At 40.2% G+C, this 17556-nt stretch overlaps 1 protein-coding gene across 2 annotated transcripts in view; it reads left to right on the forward strand.

Annotated features, from left to right (window-relative positions):
• LOC132377831 (transferrin receptor protein 1-like) overlaps positions 1–16188 on the forward strand; it is a 57248-nt gene extending 41060 nt beyond the window's left edge. For both annotated transcript variants that reach the window (XM_059944245.1, XM_059944253.1), the window contains exons 14-19: positions 753–820; positions 1097–1170; positions 3762–3846; positions 6510–6731; positions 9899–10039; positions 11417–16188. In XM_059944245.1, the coding sequence (XP_059800228.1) occupies positions 753–820; positions 1097–1170; positions 3762–3846; positions 6510–6731; positions 9899–10039; positions 11417–11659 (833 nt within the window). In that variant the 3' untranslated portion in view covers positions 11660–16188. The remainder of the gene's footprint in view (positions 1–752; positions 821–1096; positions 1171–3761; positions 3847–6509; positions 6732–9898; positions 10040–11416) is intronic.
• The last annotated feature ends 1368 nt before the right edge of the window (positions 16189–17556 follow it).

The following is a 17556-nucleotide window of genomic DNA, read 5'->3' on the forward strand; positions in this document are numbered from 1 at the left end:
TGAAAAAGTAGGACTAAACATTGTAACCTTCCCATTAACTGCTTGTCCCATCTTTATAGATGCCAAGTGGGAGGTGTTCAAGCTTTTATTTTGAAATACAGCCCTGCTGACTTTAATTCTGAAATGCGGTTGGATCACGTCAGGGGCTGAGGGGGGGAGGGTAGGGCAGCCATTTTTGGGGGGGGGGGGGGGTTGGCAGAGTCTTTTGATCAGACTACAGTACATAAAAACCATCCTGTGTCTTCCTTTCTTTTGCGCCATCAAAGTCATCGTCATTTTATTCTTACCCAACTATGTTCACATGCTGTCCAAATAAAGCAGCCAGAGCTTAAGTGCTCTATCCTGACTCCTGTGTTTGGTAGAGTGGAGTTTGGCATTCTATTGAACTGCGTACTTTCTACTTCACACACAAGGAGAACAGTACACAGATACTTTGCACTGAGTTGTTCAGGAACCTCAGAAGAGAAGAATCTTTACAATGACAGGCTCAGTAGACACAATGTTTTTGTTTTCTCCTCTCATCGACACCACACTAAGGTTGAATATCCTAATGTATTGATGGCAATCCAATAATATGTTTGTTAACTTGGCCAGATCTTGCTATTTCAGATCCTCTGTGGAGCCTTTATACTTTTTACCAGTGCCTCTGAACTGATTTTCGTTTTGCAGAAAGAAGAGAACCTTATTCACAGTTCTGAGCATGAGTAAAAACAGTTTCTTGTGGGCTAATTGTGGTTTATGTTCTGTCCCAGGAGGAAATGACTTTAAAATTTTTGGCAGTTCCATGTTACACACTCTAATCCATGACTCCATTGCTATGGTAAGAATTCAATTTAATAAATCTGAACTGTGCATTTTAAATTATTTTTGCATTCCATCTGCAGTTATTGGTGAACATTTGATTTCTTCGTGAAATTTTAAAGCATATTGAAATAAAAGTTTTATTGCCAGGGAGCACACAAGAAGAAAGGCAAGCGACTTGTGTGTTGCTTATTTCTGGCTAAATGTTTGGACCATTGCCTGTCTACTGTGTGTGTTCATAATAAAAAGAAAAGGCAGGTTTTCTTATTTCTTAAGGTGATATATTTTTCAACAGGTGCAGAGCCCTTTGTCTTCAGGAACCATTTTGGAAAGAGCTCAAGCAAGTAGTGAAAATTGGAAGGAAGCTGTGTAAGTTTTTAAAGTTTTCTTTAATTAGCTGTTCAATTTAATAAAATGTTCCAGATTCACATGTCCAGTTAACCTATTTAGGGGTTGGATAATTTGTCATTACTCCATCTCGATATTAAGCTATTAAGGTAGGGATATTCATAAAGTTTTAGAAACATAGAAAACCTACAGCACAATACAGTCCCTTCGGCCCACAAAGCTGTGCCAAACATGTCCTGTCTTTAGAAATTACCTAGGGTCACCCATAGCCCTCTATTTTTCTGAGCTCCATGTACCTGTCCAGGAGTCTCTTAAAAGACCCTATCATCTCCACCTCCACCACCATCGGCGGCAGCCCATTCCACACACTCACCACTCAGCGTAAAAAAAAAACAACAACAACTTACCCCTGATATTTCCTCTGTACCTGCTTCCAAGCACCTTAAAACTGTGCCCTTTCGTGCTAACCATTTCATCCCTGCGAAAAATCCTGTGACTATCCACACAATCAATGCCTCTCATCATCTTATATACCTCTATCAGGTCACCTCTCATCCTCTGTCATTCCAAGGAGAAAAGGCCGAGTTCACTCAACCTAATCTCATAAGGCATGCTCCCCAATCCAGGCAATGTCCTTGTAAATCTCCTCTAAAATCCTTTCTATAATTTCCACGTAGTGAGACGACCAGAACCAAGCACTGTATTCCAAGTGGGGTCTGACCAGGGTCCTGTATAGCTGCAACATTACCTCTCGACTCCTAAACTCAATCCCATGATTGATGAAGACCAATGCACTGCACGCCTTAACCACAGAGTCAACTTACACAGCCGCTTTGAGTGTCTTATGGACTTGGACCCCAAGATCCCTCTGATCCTCCACACTGCCAAGAGTCAGATTTTTAAATCATATTTTGTCCAGAAAAATAAATCCAACATGTATTTGACAGGCTTCCTAAGTTCTGATTTGGGAACCGCCATTTCAGAACATTTTGTGTGAATGATGTACAATTAATCAGTTTGAAGGTGAGTACTAGAATTCCTTGAGCTGTGGCACTAATTTTTAGGTGGGAACTATTTTAGCTTAAAAAAACCTTCAACATCAGACCAGATAACTATTAAATTAACACACTGTGTGCCAATATACAGTAGGTATTGTACTTCCCAAACAGGCATTCTTGCATGTGGCAAGCCCTTGCCCTCTTTCCCCCACCCCCTTCAATTTCCATTCTTCTCGCCCATCTGCTGCTCTCCCTCCCTGAATCAAAGGTTGTGGCTTTTATAAATAATTTTAATCATGTCATTGTTGTAGACTAGTGGTCGTCAACCTGTCGATCTTGGAGACTTTCCCAGTAGATCCCAGAAAGAAAAAAGAAAGAAAGAAAAAGAAATGCACAAATACTGTCAAGAGACTGTTTCCAGGTCACAGGGTTTTAGTTCCGTTCTTTCTGCCCAGTGTGCATGCATGTATCTCCCCCCACCCCGCTGCACTACACAGTGTACTTCAGTGGTCCCCAACGACCGGGCCGAAGGAAACGATATGAGTCAGCTGCACCTTTCCTCATTCCCTGTCACGCCCACTGTTGAACTTGAATACATGAGAGGTTATTACCCAAGCCCATCAGGGATCACTGGTTGGCCTTGGGTAACCGGCTGGCGGGAAGTGCCAATGCTACCGGACAGGTGGGCTCTGCCTCTGAACCTGTTCAGCACTCTGAATGTTCATGGGGAACCTGGTGCTAAAATGTTCACAGACCTCATTCGGGCTCAGGGTTTCATAAGAAGCAGAGCAGCTACCTCACTGTGATCTACTGAAACAAACTTTTGTCGGCCGATAGATCCTACAAGGGGGGGGGGGGCGGGTGCGCGTCCTAATGCACTCCTCGCTCGGTTGGTTGCTGTCTCTTTGGACTGTGACCGCCGAGGCCCCGGCACGGGAACAGATGCACCTGGCCAAGGCGGCCGGCCGGCGGGAAACTGGAGCTCAGGCCTGAAGGCTGTCTAATGAGGCAATGAAGCTCTCAAAACTGCTTTGGTACCTTGAGTCCAAGTACCCCACACTGAAAGACAAACCTGGTGAGTTTTTTCCAGTGGGAAAAAACATGAGCAAACAGAACAGCAGCTGAGAGCCTGGTGAACTAAATTGCGGAATAGACTGGACATAAGGAACCTGCTTCGAGTATCGCTGTATTCCCATCATGTTTAAACCCCCCCCCCCCGTTGGCTGGTCCACAAGAATATTGTCAACATTAAACGGGTCTGTGATGCAAAAAATAAAAATGGTGGTGACCCCCCCCCCCCCCCCGTGTTTATACGTTATTTCTAATTCCGGGTTACGGGGTTTTACTTCTGGTCTTTACTGCCCCAGTGCACATGCGTGTAATTAATAGATTTGAAGTCGATCTTGCCTTTCACTAAGGCTGAGGTAGGGGATCTTGGGCTTAAAAAGGTTGGTGACCACTATTGTAGATCATAGTGCTAAAAATACCTAACTGCACTAGGAAAGTATCTAGAGTTTAATATAAAATTAGATGGATATGATCAGAAACTTATATAAGGTAGGTGTAATTTTAAAAAATCTGCTTTTGATTGTTTTTACATGTTCTCTGTTTCAGTTTGACACCAATTCCAATGGATTCCAGTGTTTATGCGTTCTTGGCTAGTGGTGGAATCCCATCTATTGGACTCCGTTTTGTCAATGTAAGGTAGCTCAGTGATCCTTGAAGAGGCCATGAGAGGGAGATTTGTAGTTAACCCTTCTTTCCTTTTTATCTGTAGCCTGGTCCAAAGTGCTGAATATCTGTTAAGATTAAATATCTAGGGTAGACTGTACTGGTACTTGTGAACTATTATAATACTGTGAATTGATAGAGTTCTGAGGGCCCAAAGGGACATCAGTTTTAAAAAAGCTGGCAGTATCTCAACTAGTTTTGCTATTCAAGTTGGTCTCTTTTATCAGTTGTGTAGCCAGTAATCAAATGATGTTTCAAATTTGTATTGCCTTTGAAAACAATTGTGTCCTTGAGCTTGGGCTGACTCTACAAAATGCACTAAATTTCCATTATTTAACTTGTAAAATATTGTTCCTTTCAAAATATCATTTTGAAATAAAATGGGAATTAACAAAGATGGCAGAATAGGACCATCAGTCCACTGCCTGCCCCCATTTACTCTTTTGCTGAATTCAGGTAATACCTTTGTAACCTAGCTTGGTTTGGATGCAGAGTCTTCTTTATTCTCTCTACATCATCTTCTGGTTTATTGTGTCATTTAGTGATGCTGAAAGGTCAAGTCAGTGCTTATCACAAATTGGCCAGGATAGGGTGTCGGAGCATGGCTGAAGTTGATAAAGTGTCAGGGATTCTGAGCACATGGCTAGAAGCTGTAAAACAAAAGCAGAAAACACTGGATGTGCTGAGCAGGTTGGGCCACACCTGTGAGAAGAGAAACCAATTGAACATTTCTGGTCAGAGACTTGTCAGAACTCTAGGGACTAAAGCATCTCTGATCTGAAATGTTGACCATTTGTCTTCACACAAGTAGCACCTGACCTGCTGAATATTTTTTTCATTTACGAGCTCTCTATTTGTTCTGTCTGGTGGAAGAGCATGCCTTCAGATTGTCCTTTGTACTCTCTTTGAGAACCCTTTGCAGTATACAGACTAGCAGGGCTTTCAAGAAACCTTCTGCCACATTCTTAAATGGAAAAGCAGATTGAGGAGTGGGTGGTGTGATGCTTCTCAAAATCTCATTGTTTATGTGAAAGAAATGTGCATGTACATCAGAACTGAATTCCACACTATGAGTGAGAAGGGAAAAAACTGGCAATTGCACAGTATGTTGCTTTTATAATACAGAATCACAGTTAAATAGTTCTGATAGCTTCTGACAACAATCATCTGCACTATGTAAAATGTAAACAGGTAACCATACAGTTTACAGTTCTTACTTTCATACACTTCCTACCCTGGTTGTATATCACAAGTGGAAAGTTGTACTACAGAAGCAGATAAGTAAATGACGTACTTGCATTCATCTTTGTACATGAATGGCTCCTGCAGTTTCTGATCTCTTAAAATATTCTCTATTTGGTTCCATGGCCATGCCCAGGTAGAAATTTCAGTTTTAGTTTATCATGAATTAAATGCATTCAATTAATAATAGTTTTTTAATAAAGCAAAAATCTGTTAACACTGAGCAGGTCAGGCAGCATTTGTGTAAAGAGAAAAGTTTGATGTTTCAGGTTCAAACCCTTTGTATAGATTATATAGATTTTTCAGCCAATCATTTGGCCACTGAGGAAATGTGTGAGACCAGAAGCTGGGGGTTGATAAACTACAGCTTTGTTCCAATTACTAGGCAGCCCATTGTTATTGGTAGGTGCAGCTGAAGCCGCTTTTTTCTCATCTTGGGCTGGACACAACTAATTTAGGGTCTGGTTAGCTCAGAATCGGTTTTAATTTTATAGTAAGCAGATCACTAGACAGAACAGATTTCTTTTGAGCTTTTTATCTTGCCACACAGCTGAACAAAGGCCAGATTAGGGTACCAGGCTGCCAGTGTTGTCTGGGGCAACCTGGAATTATAAGTGGATCAGGACTATAGGGAAGTAGGTGAAGTAGCTGAGATCAAGCACAACTAAACAATGCAGATCAGGCTTGAGGGCCTATTTGACTGAGCACTCTTACTGTGTTTTCTTCACTTGCTTTTTTTTTTGCTGATTTGTGGTTGGGTTTATTATATATCCAACAGCATACTGCAAGGTGTGGAGAAAAATTCCAATTGTTCAGTTTACTTCCTCCTCACCACCCCAAATGGTCTTCTGTGAAAACATTACCCTATTTCCCCTGGAATTTTGAGAATATAGTTTATTTTTCTGTACTCATGGATTTTAGTTAAAGCAATTATTGGCCGTTTTCCCCCTTTGGTGTATAAAGCAAGCAGAAGACATGCCCAAGAGGAAAAGAACTGAAGCAAGGAAGACTCTTTTTGGAGTTCACTGTAGCACATGTACAAGTTTTTTAAGTATTAATTGTAAGCTGACGTGACTTTGCATTCAGACTTTGATGTTGAGGAGTTGCAAGTAGAAAGAAAAATACCATTTAATATGTAGATTGCTGGAGATTTGAGTTCAAACTAGAAAATGAATTTGTTTTTGATGGAAGTCCTTTTCTGGGTCTCTGGGAATATTGCCTAACCTGCTTCAGTAAATGCAGCTTTTGTTTTTATTTCACGGTAATTGTTATACTCTGAAATTTCATTTAATCTCAATTAAGTAATTAATTCAGTTGACAGGTATTTTTGGATTTACTGTGGCAATATTATCGTATATTCAACACTTCCACTGACCTTGTCATTTTCAGAACGATAATTATCCATACGGTACAGCTGCGGATACCGTGGATACCCTCATGAGGTCTACTGTCCAGAAACTCGAGGATTTTGGTCGTGCCATGGCTGAAGTAGTTGGAATATCAGTTATTAAGTTAACCATACACCACACCCTTCCACTTGATTACCATAAATATGCTGATGAACTGACTACCCACATCATTAAAATTCAACAATACTCTTCATTACTTGAGGTAAACAAAATGTAGAATCTCTTGTGTCTGTTTGAATGGGAAGAAACAAATTGAACAGTTATGATACTGATAATGGAAGAACAAGGTTATGAACTGGTAGTGTCTTACTATGAATTTATTGGAATTGCTTGCTACTTGGTCTAAATTTTGCAACTTGCCACCCATCAGCATTTTGGGGGCATATCTACTAAAAGGACTACAACATTTCAAGAACGGTGGCTCACCACCACCTTCAAGGACGATTCAGGATAAATTCTGACCTTTCAGTCAGTGGTGTCCACACATCAAACATTCTGTGTGTCCTTCTGTTCAATTACGAGTTTCCAACAGGAGCTGAATGTTCAAGTAATATTGTAGCACATCATTTATACCGGTGTGAGTTTCCAGTAGCTAATAGTGTGGAGCTTTATCAGAAATGTAGTTCTTCTGAGAATTTGTAGCAAGTCCCTCCCCTTTAATTTGAGTAGGGAATGCTCCATGTTATAGCTGGAAACATAGCAAGGATACCAGACACCTTTAGACAGCGGATAACATGGCCTCATACTCTGACCTCGGCTGCCCCCACTTCCAGTCAGAGATCTTTCCCACTGCTGCTGGGCCTCCAACGTTCATCCCGCCTCTGGCCCTCGACCTCTTTTGGGCACCTCTCTGGTTCTCTGCCAGCTCTGAATCATTTCATCTCTATTTGCAGATGAGGCGTCAACCAGCGCTGAATGCACTGACCTTCACTCTCTGCTCACCAATCCCAATCTTACCATCAAACCCGCAGACAAAGGGGATGCTGTTGTAGTGTGGCGGGTTGACCTTTACCTTGCTGAGGCCAGACAGCAATGGTCAAGCACCTCCTCTTGCTTACCCCTTGAAAAGGACCCCACTCAGAACTATCAGGGCATTGTCTGTAACATCACCAACGTCATCAACTCTGGAGATCTCCCATCCACAGCCCCAACCTCATAGTTCCATTGTACTGCACTGCTCATTTCTATCTACCCAAGATAACAAACCTAACTGGGTAGGTCCATTGTTTCTCCCTGCTCCAGTCCCACTGAACTCATGTCTACATACCTTGAGTCCATTTTATCCTGCTTAGTTCAGTCTCATCCCACCTATGTCTGTGACACTTCTCATGCTCTCAATCTCCTCAACAACTTTCAATTCCCTGGCTCCAATCGCTTCATTTTCACCACGAATATCCAGTCCCTATACATTGCTATCCCCTACAGAAACGGCCTTAAATCTCTCCACTTTTTCTTGACAACAGACCCAACAGTTTGCCTCCACCACCATCCTCCTCAGTCTGGCAGAACTGGTCCTCGCCCCCCAGCAATTTCCCTTTGGCTCCTCCCACTTTCTCTAAACTCCAGGTGTAGCTGTGTACCCCAGCTATGCCTAGCTTTTCTTTAGCTACTTTGAAAAGTCCATGTTCCAGGCCTTCCCTGGTAATGCTCCCCAACTCTTTCTGTGCTACATTCATGACTCTATTGGTGCTGCTTCATGCTGAGCTTGTCAATTTCATCAACTTTGCCTCCAACTCCCACCTAGCCCTTAAAGTCAATTGATTCATTTTTGACCTCTCACTACTTTCTCAGTCTCACTGTTTCCATCATCACTGTGGGCAAACTGCCTACTGATACCTTTTATAAACCTACCGATTCTCATGGCTATCTTAACTATACCTCTTCCCACCCTTGTCTCTTGTAAAAATGCCATTCCCTTTCCTTTCTCCGTCACATCTGTCCTGAGGATGAAGCTTTCCATTCCAGGACATAGAGATGTCCTCCTCCTTCAAAGAACTGAGTTTCCTGCCTCCACCATTGATGCTACCCTCACCTGCATCTCTATTTTGCCAACAGCCACCTTCACCCCATCTTCCCACTGCCTTGAGGGCTTGAGGGATAAAGCTTCTCTTTTCCTCCCCTACCACCACATGAGCCTCTGGATCCAACACATCATCTTCCACCCCCCCCCCCCCCCCCCCCCCCCAGCTCTCTGTATTCTGTGTGGATCTCTTATCCATTTTGTGATTCCCTTGTTCATTGGTCCCTCTCTACTAATCTCCCACCTGGCACTTGTCTGCAAGCAACAAAAGTGCTACACCTCGTTCATCTCCTCCTTCACTAAGATTCAGTCCTTCCAAGTGAGGCAACATTTCCCACGCGAATCTGATGGCGTTATCTAATGTAGCCTCCTCTACATTGGTGAGAACCAACATAGATTGAGGAAATGCTTTGTTGAGCACCTCAGTTCCATCCACGAGTAGTGGAATTTCCAGATGGCCAATCGTTTTAATTCCTATCCTCAGTCCCATACTGACATGTCTGCTGCGATGTGGCCTCTGTCAGGTTGGAACAGCAACAGCACGTATTCCGTCTATGTAGCCTCCCAACGTGATGGCATGAATATGGATTTCTTGTAACTTTTTGGTAATTTTTCCCACTTCATTTCCCCACTCTGACCCTTTACTTCTCACTTGCCTATCACCTTTCTCTTGGTGCCCCTTCTCCTGCCCTTTTCACATGTCCACTCTTCTCAAATCAGATTTCTTCTCCAGCCCTATGCTCTTTCCACCTATCAGCTTCTGGTTGCATCCCCCTTCCCCCATCCACCAGGCTTCACCCTCCAGCTTGTCCTCCTTCCCTTCCCCTCCCCTCCACAGTCTGGCATCATTCCCCTTCTCTCCAGTCCTGATGAAGGGTTTCAGACTGAAATGTCAGCTGTTTATTCATTTCTGATGCTCAGTTGCACCAACATTGTGTGTGTGTTTTGCTACTTCCAGCATCTGTAGAATCTCTTGTCTTTATTTGTTTTTGGTTTGCATTAGTGGATGGTGTTGTAGCATGACAGACATTTTAAATTTGTATTTTTTATTTTCTTGGGTTGACTGAGAAAATACAATTTGTTTGGAAGATGGTTTCCTTTTGACATGCAATCAACAAACTGATTCCTCAAGAAAAACTTTGGTAGATTTGAAATTATCTTGCTTTATTTCTTGTAGCAAATGGAGCCAGAAAGGGGAAAAAAAATCTTTTATGGTTATATTTTATGAGCTTATTTGGGTATCTATTCTCCAATAATATAATCATTATAGCAGTTGCAATCCATATCATGGTTTAACAGAAGATTGCTTGTGCCCTGATGTGAAATCGATATGATTAATCGTTTTACAGGAGCGTGGACTGACTATGCAGTGGCTGTTCTCAGCACGAGGGGCCTATTACCGTGCTGCCAGATCCCTGGCTAATGATATCGATGCTTCTGATTTGAATGATGTTATGCTTGACAGAACCTACAACAACCGGATAATGAGGGTAAATTTGTAAGCTCTTCCAATGCTTCAGTTTAGATGTACACAAAGTTAGGCTTTGTGTTGTAATGTAGGGGTGAATTTTGGGCTGTACTTTTGGTCAGCTAGCTGTAAGTCAAACTTGTATTATACTGCCAGACTTTTGGGATCTTAAACTTTACAGTGGATATATTGTTGATTTGCACACAGAGCATTGCTCAGACACCTTACTGGTAGATATTCTTATCATCGTGGTTCTCTTGAGGATACATTTGCTTTTCATTAGAAACAAAAAGCATGGTTGGCATGATTAATGGTGCATAGTTCCCTGAAGGTGGAATCTTATGTGGATAGGGTGGTGAAGAAAGCTTTTGGTATGCTGGCCTTGATAAATCAGAGCATTGAGTATAGGATTTGGGATGTAATGTTAACATTGTACAAGGCATTGGTAAGGCCAAATTTGGAGTTTTGCGTACAGTTATTATAGGAATTATAGGAAAGAGGTCAACAAAATAGAGAGAGTACAGAGAAGATTTACTAGAATGTTACCTGGGGTTCAGCACCTAAGTTACAGGGAAAGGTTGAAAAAGTTAGGCCTTTATTCTTTGGAGCGTAGAAGGTTGAGGTGAGGGAGACTTGATAGAGGTATTTAAAATTATGAGAGGGCTAGATAGAGTTGATGTGGATAGGCTTTTTCCATTGAGAGTAGGGGAGATTCAAACAAGAGGACGTGAGTTGAGAGTTAGGGGGCAAAAGTTTAGGGGTAACACGAGGGGGAACTTCTTTACTCAGAGTGATAGCTGTGTGGAACAAGCTTCCAGTAGAAGTGGTAAAGGCAGATTCGGTATTGTCATTTAAAGTAAAATTGGATAGGTATGTGGACAGGAAAGGAATGGAGGGTTATGGGCTGGCTGAGTGTGGGTCAGTGGGACTAGGTGAGAGTAAGCGTTCGGCACGGACTAGAAGGGCCGAGATGGCCTGTTTCCGTCCTGTAATTGTTATATGGTTATGATTGTGCTTTATTTCTGCTAGCAATGTGCACTGATGGAAACAAAGTAACAAACATGCTGCCAGAATATTACTGAAGTGCTTTTTAGTCTTGATCAAGCTATCAAAATGGCTGTGATAGGATTAGTTTGTAGTGTTGCACTTGGGGGAAAAAGGGGAAAACATTGTTTCTTCTGCACCATGTAAATGTAATGATGCTCCTTACTTCAGGCCCGAGTTTCTGAAAATGGCTACTCCATGTAAAAGGAGTGGAATTGTTTTGTAATTTTATCTTGGTTTGTTTTATTGGTGCAGGATTCTAGAAACATCAGATGAGCTGAAAGTATTTTACAAAAGGGGATATTTCCTTGATCAGTTTTCATTAAATAAATAATTATTTTGCTTGTTCCAACAGGTGGAGAATCACTTTCTTTCTCCTTATGTGTCTATAACTAGTTGCCCATTTAGACACCTGCTTTATGGCAGAGGGCACCACACTTTTAAAGATATTGTGGAGCAGCTGATGCTTCTGGAGAAATCGCCGGACCTTGTTGATTTCAATGTGATTCGTACCAGCATTGCATATGCTACCTGGGTAGTCCAGGGAGCAGCTAATGCACTTGCTGGAGAAGTGTGGGCAGACAGGCATGTCTACTGATCGTCTTCAGGTCTGCTTGAAAGGATAACATTCACTCAGATGCTGAGAGATTATTGCCTTTTATACTTGTAGAGTTTGTGAAATATTGATTAGAAACAAAATGAAGGATACTATCAGGTAACAAATAAGGAAAATGAGCTGTCAACATTTCAGATTAAGGACCCTCATCAAATTCATTTAATCTTCATTGATTAGAGAAAAGTTGTTATGCAAAATTTAAGCTACATAAGCAAATTTATTGACCAGAGACAACAATATAAATCTTAAGAAACTTTTCTGCATTACAAGTGAAGAGGCAATAAGAACTCAACTTTTTCACTTGTTACGTCCCACACATGAGTTACACCTGCTGCGAACTATTTTTACATTAGCCTTTAGAGGGATGCCTTCATTATGAACAGAACTTGTACTTGCTTCACTTTCTCAGCATCTATACATTATAGGTGCAATGGACAGCTTGGAACATTGTCTCTTACCAAATCTTTCTAGCAGCTAGTGTTGGCAAATTTACAGATTACATTGGTACGTTGCAAAGACCTGCATCTTAGGAACCCAGTGGAGCAAGTACAAGGGTTACTGAAAAGGGAGCTTTATAGTATATCCCTCAAAGGGTCTTATTTAGTTCATATCTTCCATTGTGCAGTGATGAGCAAAGGAATACTTTAAAACTGAAGCAAGTTATTGGTAACGCTTGATAGGGTGGTTTAAGGGGAATTAAATGAATGGTTAAAGTCGGGAGTTGGACATTAATTACGAAAACAATGACAAATTGAAGAAATCAATTGAGGCTTGTAAGCTGCATGAGGTTGAATTGCACATAGAGCGTAAATGGAGACGAACAATTTGAGACAAAAGCCAAACTGGAGTACTGCACTAAAGTGTGATAAACTAATTCCAAATTGAGTCATTCGGTGCAGGATATCATTGACGCTAATGGAGAAACTACATGCGGGAATCTGAAACTAAAACAAGAATGCTGGAAGAGTCCAGCCACAGTAGCTGCAGGAATTGATAGCATTTTTCAAATAAATTCACTGTGGTACTGAAAACAAATTAGCTGTGCATCAGACAATTTCAATGTTTTCTTCAGGGAGTGGGGAAGGAAATTTTCTAAATGACACTTGTTTGCAACAGTATATGAATAGAAAGAAAATGAAGCAAAAGGTGCATATTTGTAGATTGTAATAAGATTTGGTGGTATTGGAGGCGAGAAGATTAATGACAGAACTGTTAATAACAAAATGCTTTTATTTTTGGAAATCAGGAATATTAGAGTAGTGTAGCTTTAAAAAATTCAATGTATTTGGGCACTACTTAAAATCTTCCTGGAGAGGATTTCCTACAACATGTAGAACACTGCTTCATTGTCAAAATTACTAAAGTAGGTTATTCACACAGTGCAGATGTTTGTGCAGTGAAAGTAACTGGGGAACTTGTTAAAGAGATTAACAGTATTACTGAGTGGTTGGGAAGACTGAAATGAATGAAGAAAAAATGCATCATCGGATCCTGATCATGCAAATTAAAACTGTAGTGTTGGGTTATCATAGTCAAGCACATTAAAATTAAATAACTATATAATACTATATAATTGCACCATGCAATTTTAATGGGAATATTCGGTAACTGAAAAATACTACTCATTAGGGAGGAGGTGAGGTTTATTTTGTTTCTGGGACTAAATAACAGCCATTGTTGCTAAAGTTAAAAATTTTCACTATTTTGACAAACCCTTAATAAGAATGCATGGTGATCTCAACTGCATGTCTGGTAGTTGTGCATATATACTTCAAGATTTTACAATGATTTTAAACTGTTAACAAATTGTTTAAAATTGGTGACATTACACCAGCAGTCCTTATTTATTCAAACTTTCCAAATGATGGGTAAACCTTTGTTCATCACTCTTTCCCAATTGTTGTTAAAATATGCTGTAAAAGGTATGTTATAAAATGGAGAAAGACTTGTGTCCCATGCTAAATACGTTCTACAATTTTACAGGATAATCTGGGTCATTAATTGTAGCAAGATACTGAATATAAAGGATAACTTGTCAAATTACATTTGTTGAAAAACTTAAATGCATTTTAATAGGTACAGTTTACTTCTTTATGGTCTGAATTTTGTATGGGGCTTGCTGATATTTTCAGAACCTAGAACTTTGGTGTAAAAAGAAATGTCAAACTTGGCTTGGTTACCTTAATCCATCTAGCACCTATTTGGGTATTCCACATTTTCCTATTTATCAAAGTACTGACCAAAGTGATGGGGCATGGTTTGCAGTTTATAACTTTGTCCAAAAGAAAAACATCTAATCTATCTCCCAGTTTAGGAAAAGAATATGTAAAACATGATAAAATTGACACCAAGGTAACCATCAGCCATATATTTATACCAGTTCCAGATTTCTGGCACTTGGAAGTAACCGCTGAACCCAATTGTAATGTCATTTTATTTCCACCAATCAGCACTGAGATGTTTATTTTATTTATCAGTGACAGAGTTCACTATAAATAGTGTGTTTTATCTTTTTTAAAATAAGATAATTATCGGAAGCAGTGACTTCCATAATTATGACGGTTATACTGTCGTCAACAAGAAAGCAGCATCTGCTACTAAGAAATGAAAGCCTATAACATTTCTACAAGTTGTAAAAGCCTCATTATCGGGAGCAGTGTCTTCCATAATGTCATAAAATAAGGTAGTTTTTGCCTACCAAGGTGTATATCGGAAGCAGTGCCTTCCATATGTTTCACTAAGGTGTATAAGAGTTGTCGGGAAATGGGAATCCCATAATTTAACTTTATTTGAATAGTGCTAGGGGCCACTATGTGCTTCTAATCTACTGCATTATTTGGTTATGTGTATTGTAGCTTGTGGTTTGTGTATTTGTATCAGTGTCCTTGGTGCCTTGAGAATATCTCAAAACAGCTCCCTTTCCAATTTTTGCTCAAATAGATGAGTCAAGTAATGTAGTGACTAATTAGTGGGCAAAGAAAACATACAATTTTTAATAAGGGACTGCTACTTAATTTGATTCAATATTTGTTTTGAAAACATTTTAAACTACAATTGCCATTGAGCCATTTTTGAAGGTCAAAAATACTTGAGTATCAGGCAAGTTATTTGTCAGGACACAGATAAGAGTGGTGGTCAACCATCCATCATTAGGGACTCAAACCCTAACATGACACGGGTCCAATGACTATGAAGGTGAGCAAATGGATCCTAAAATGGTTGGATTTGGAACCACTTTTGAAGGTTTTGAATGAAATGAACCTTGTAGGCAGCTCTGTAACTCAAAACTTGAGCAATACAGGCATGTCTGCAATAATTGAAAATAAAATTGGGGAAATATGAACAGGTCAGGCAATGCCTCTGAGAGAAACGGAATTGTAATCGTGGGTTGATGACCTTGCATTGGGATCTGTAGTAATTTAGTTGACTGACCACTGTGGCCTGAATGTTGAAACATTCTGTTCTAACTTGCACTGTGGTCTGTGAACTATTAATTCCTGCATGATAAAGCAGTAGAACACATCTTTTTGATCCACACTGATAAACTGATTGCTACTTGACTAAACCCTCATGGCATCACTACACACATTTGTTGTTCCACAAGTTTTAATTCTGATAATTGGAACTTAAGTACTTGTGTTTTGACAGTCTTGGTGCATTTGGTATAGATGTAGACTGACTAGCCACCTCTGACATAAGGAAATCTCGTTATAGTGGCTTTGATTTTCTAGCATGTGTGTACACCCTTTGGAGATGCTATTACACTCTACCAACCTAATCGACAATAAAGTCAAAACCAGTTTCTCCCACTCTCCTGGGATAATCGCAGTCTGTTCATTGGCCAAAAGAAAGTAAACATTTGTGTCATTAAAACTTCAATCATCATTTAGAGCTGTGTTTTGAAATCCATTTACTGCGGGAGTAGTTGTGTCTTAAGTTATCTTTCAAATTTCTTCAAATGAATCAAATTCAGGAATAAGATTAGAGGTTTGTTGTTAGGTTAATCTGTGAGAGGAATATTTAACTCAGTCCAGCAAATAATGTTTCTTGAAAAGAAATTGAAATGTGTTTTCCCTCTGATTTGAATCCGTACCTAGCTCAGGAAAGCGAATGCTTTGATTTATCAAGCAAGTTTAAAACAAGGGATGAGCGATTCCTGGGGATGTACGTTTTAAAAAACTAAAGAGACAATCTCCATTCGTAGCATTCTGATGTTTCTTTAGCTTCAATAATGTTTATATTCATGAATCTCCATAATTGCTGATAAATGATTTTCCAGTGATCTTAATATTGCTTTTCATTTAATGTGGGCTAATTTGTTTGTATTGCCTTTTTCCACCATGGTCTGATTGCACTGTAATTTGAAAACTGTCAATTGCTCTTTTTATGCATGGCACTTGATGTATTTTGTGATGTTATTATTGTACTGTCTTTTCCCAAAGATTGCCTAGAAATAATTTTTTATTCTGCTTCGTATTTATGTTTCAAATAAATCTTAAAAGTAGTTTGGATTCTGTTGTATTAATTATTATATAGAAGAGTCAATTAACTCTGTTCATGTTCCACCTGATCTTTCTCAGCCTCCAGCATTTGTTAGCATTCTTTAAAATGTAGCCAATATGTTTCTAAGCTAGCTAGACAATTTTTTAAAAAGTTGTCAAGTAATCTCTTCAGTTTTAAGGATGCAACCCCTGTTTTAGGTTAAAATCTATTCATTTGTACCTCCATGTTAACTGTTAAGGTGTTGTCATTTTTAAAAGGAGGTGCATAGGAATTTCTTGTGGTGTGTGAAATCTCTAGAATTCTTTACCTCGTGGTTTGTGGAGGTTAGATCGCTGAAGGTATGGAAAGAAGAGGCTTCTTTTTGAAGGGTCATGCAATTGAGAGCAATATGGAACTGGCAAAGAAAATTTGATGTCTGGTTTATGATCATATTTGAATTCTGGGGTAGGTTTGAGGGACCAGGTGGCTTAGGTTACTCATTTTCTTTTGAATAAGCTGGAGAAATAATAGATTTCAGCAAAAATAATTAGCACAAAGATGCCAAGTGGGTCCCTGTTATGCCTGCCTTTCTCTTGGCTACATTTAGCAATCTTATGTTGCAAGCCTTCTCTGGTAATGCTCCCCAGCTTTGCCTCCAACTTCCACCCTGCCCCCTAAGTTCACAAGGTCCATTTCTGACACCACGCCCCCTTCTCTATCTCTCTCTGTCTCCAAAACTGGAGACAAACTGTCTATTGATAGCTTTTATAAATCCACTGATTCCCACTCTATCTAGAATATACCTCTCCCCGCCCTGTCTCCTGTAAAAATGCTATCCCCTTTCTCAGTTACTTCATCTCTGCTGCATCTGTTCCTAAGATGAGGCTTTGCTTTCCAGCAGAGATGTCCTCCAAAGAGCAGGGTTTTGCTTCTTTTACCATTGATTATGCCCTTACCCACATCTCCATTTCCCAGACATCTGCACTCACTCTATCCTATTGCCTTAACGGATAGATTTCCTCATCCTCACCTACCACCTCATGAGCCTCTGCATTCAACACATCACTCTCTGCAACTTATGCCATATTCAACGGGACCCAACTACCAAACACATCTTTACCCTCACCACTCTCTATAGAGATTGCTCCCTCTGTGATTTCCTTGACCATTCATTCATCCCCACTAATTTCCCATCTGGTACTAAAACTTGCAAGCAACTCCTGCCTCACTTCCATTCAGGGTTCCAAACAGTTCATCCATCTGAGGCAACACTTCACCTGCAAATCTGTCGGGGTCATCTACTGGACCCAGTGCGGCCCCCTCTACATTAGAAACACCCAACTTAGATTGGAGGACTGCCTTGTCGAGCTCCTTAGCTCCATCAGCAAAAAATGGAA

Source organism: Hypanus sabinus, chromosome 2 (assembly GCF_030144855.1).
Source record: "Hypanus sabinus isolate sHypSab1 chromosome 2, sHypSab1.hap1, whole genome shotgun sequence".
NCBI lineage: Eukaryota > Metazoa > Chordata > Chondrichthyes > Myliobatiformes > Dasyatidae > Hypanus > Hypanus sabinus.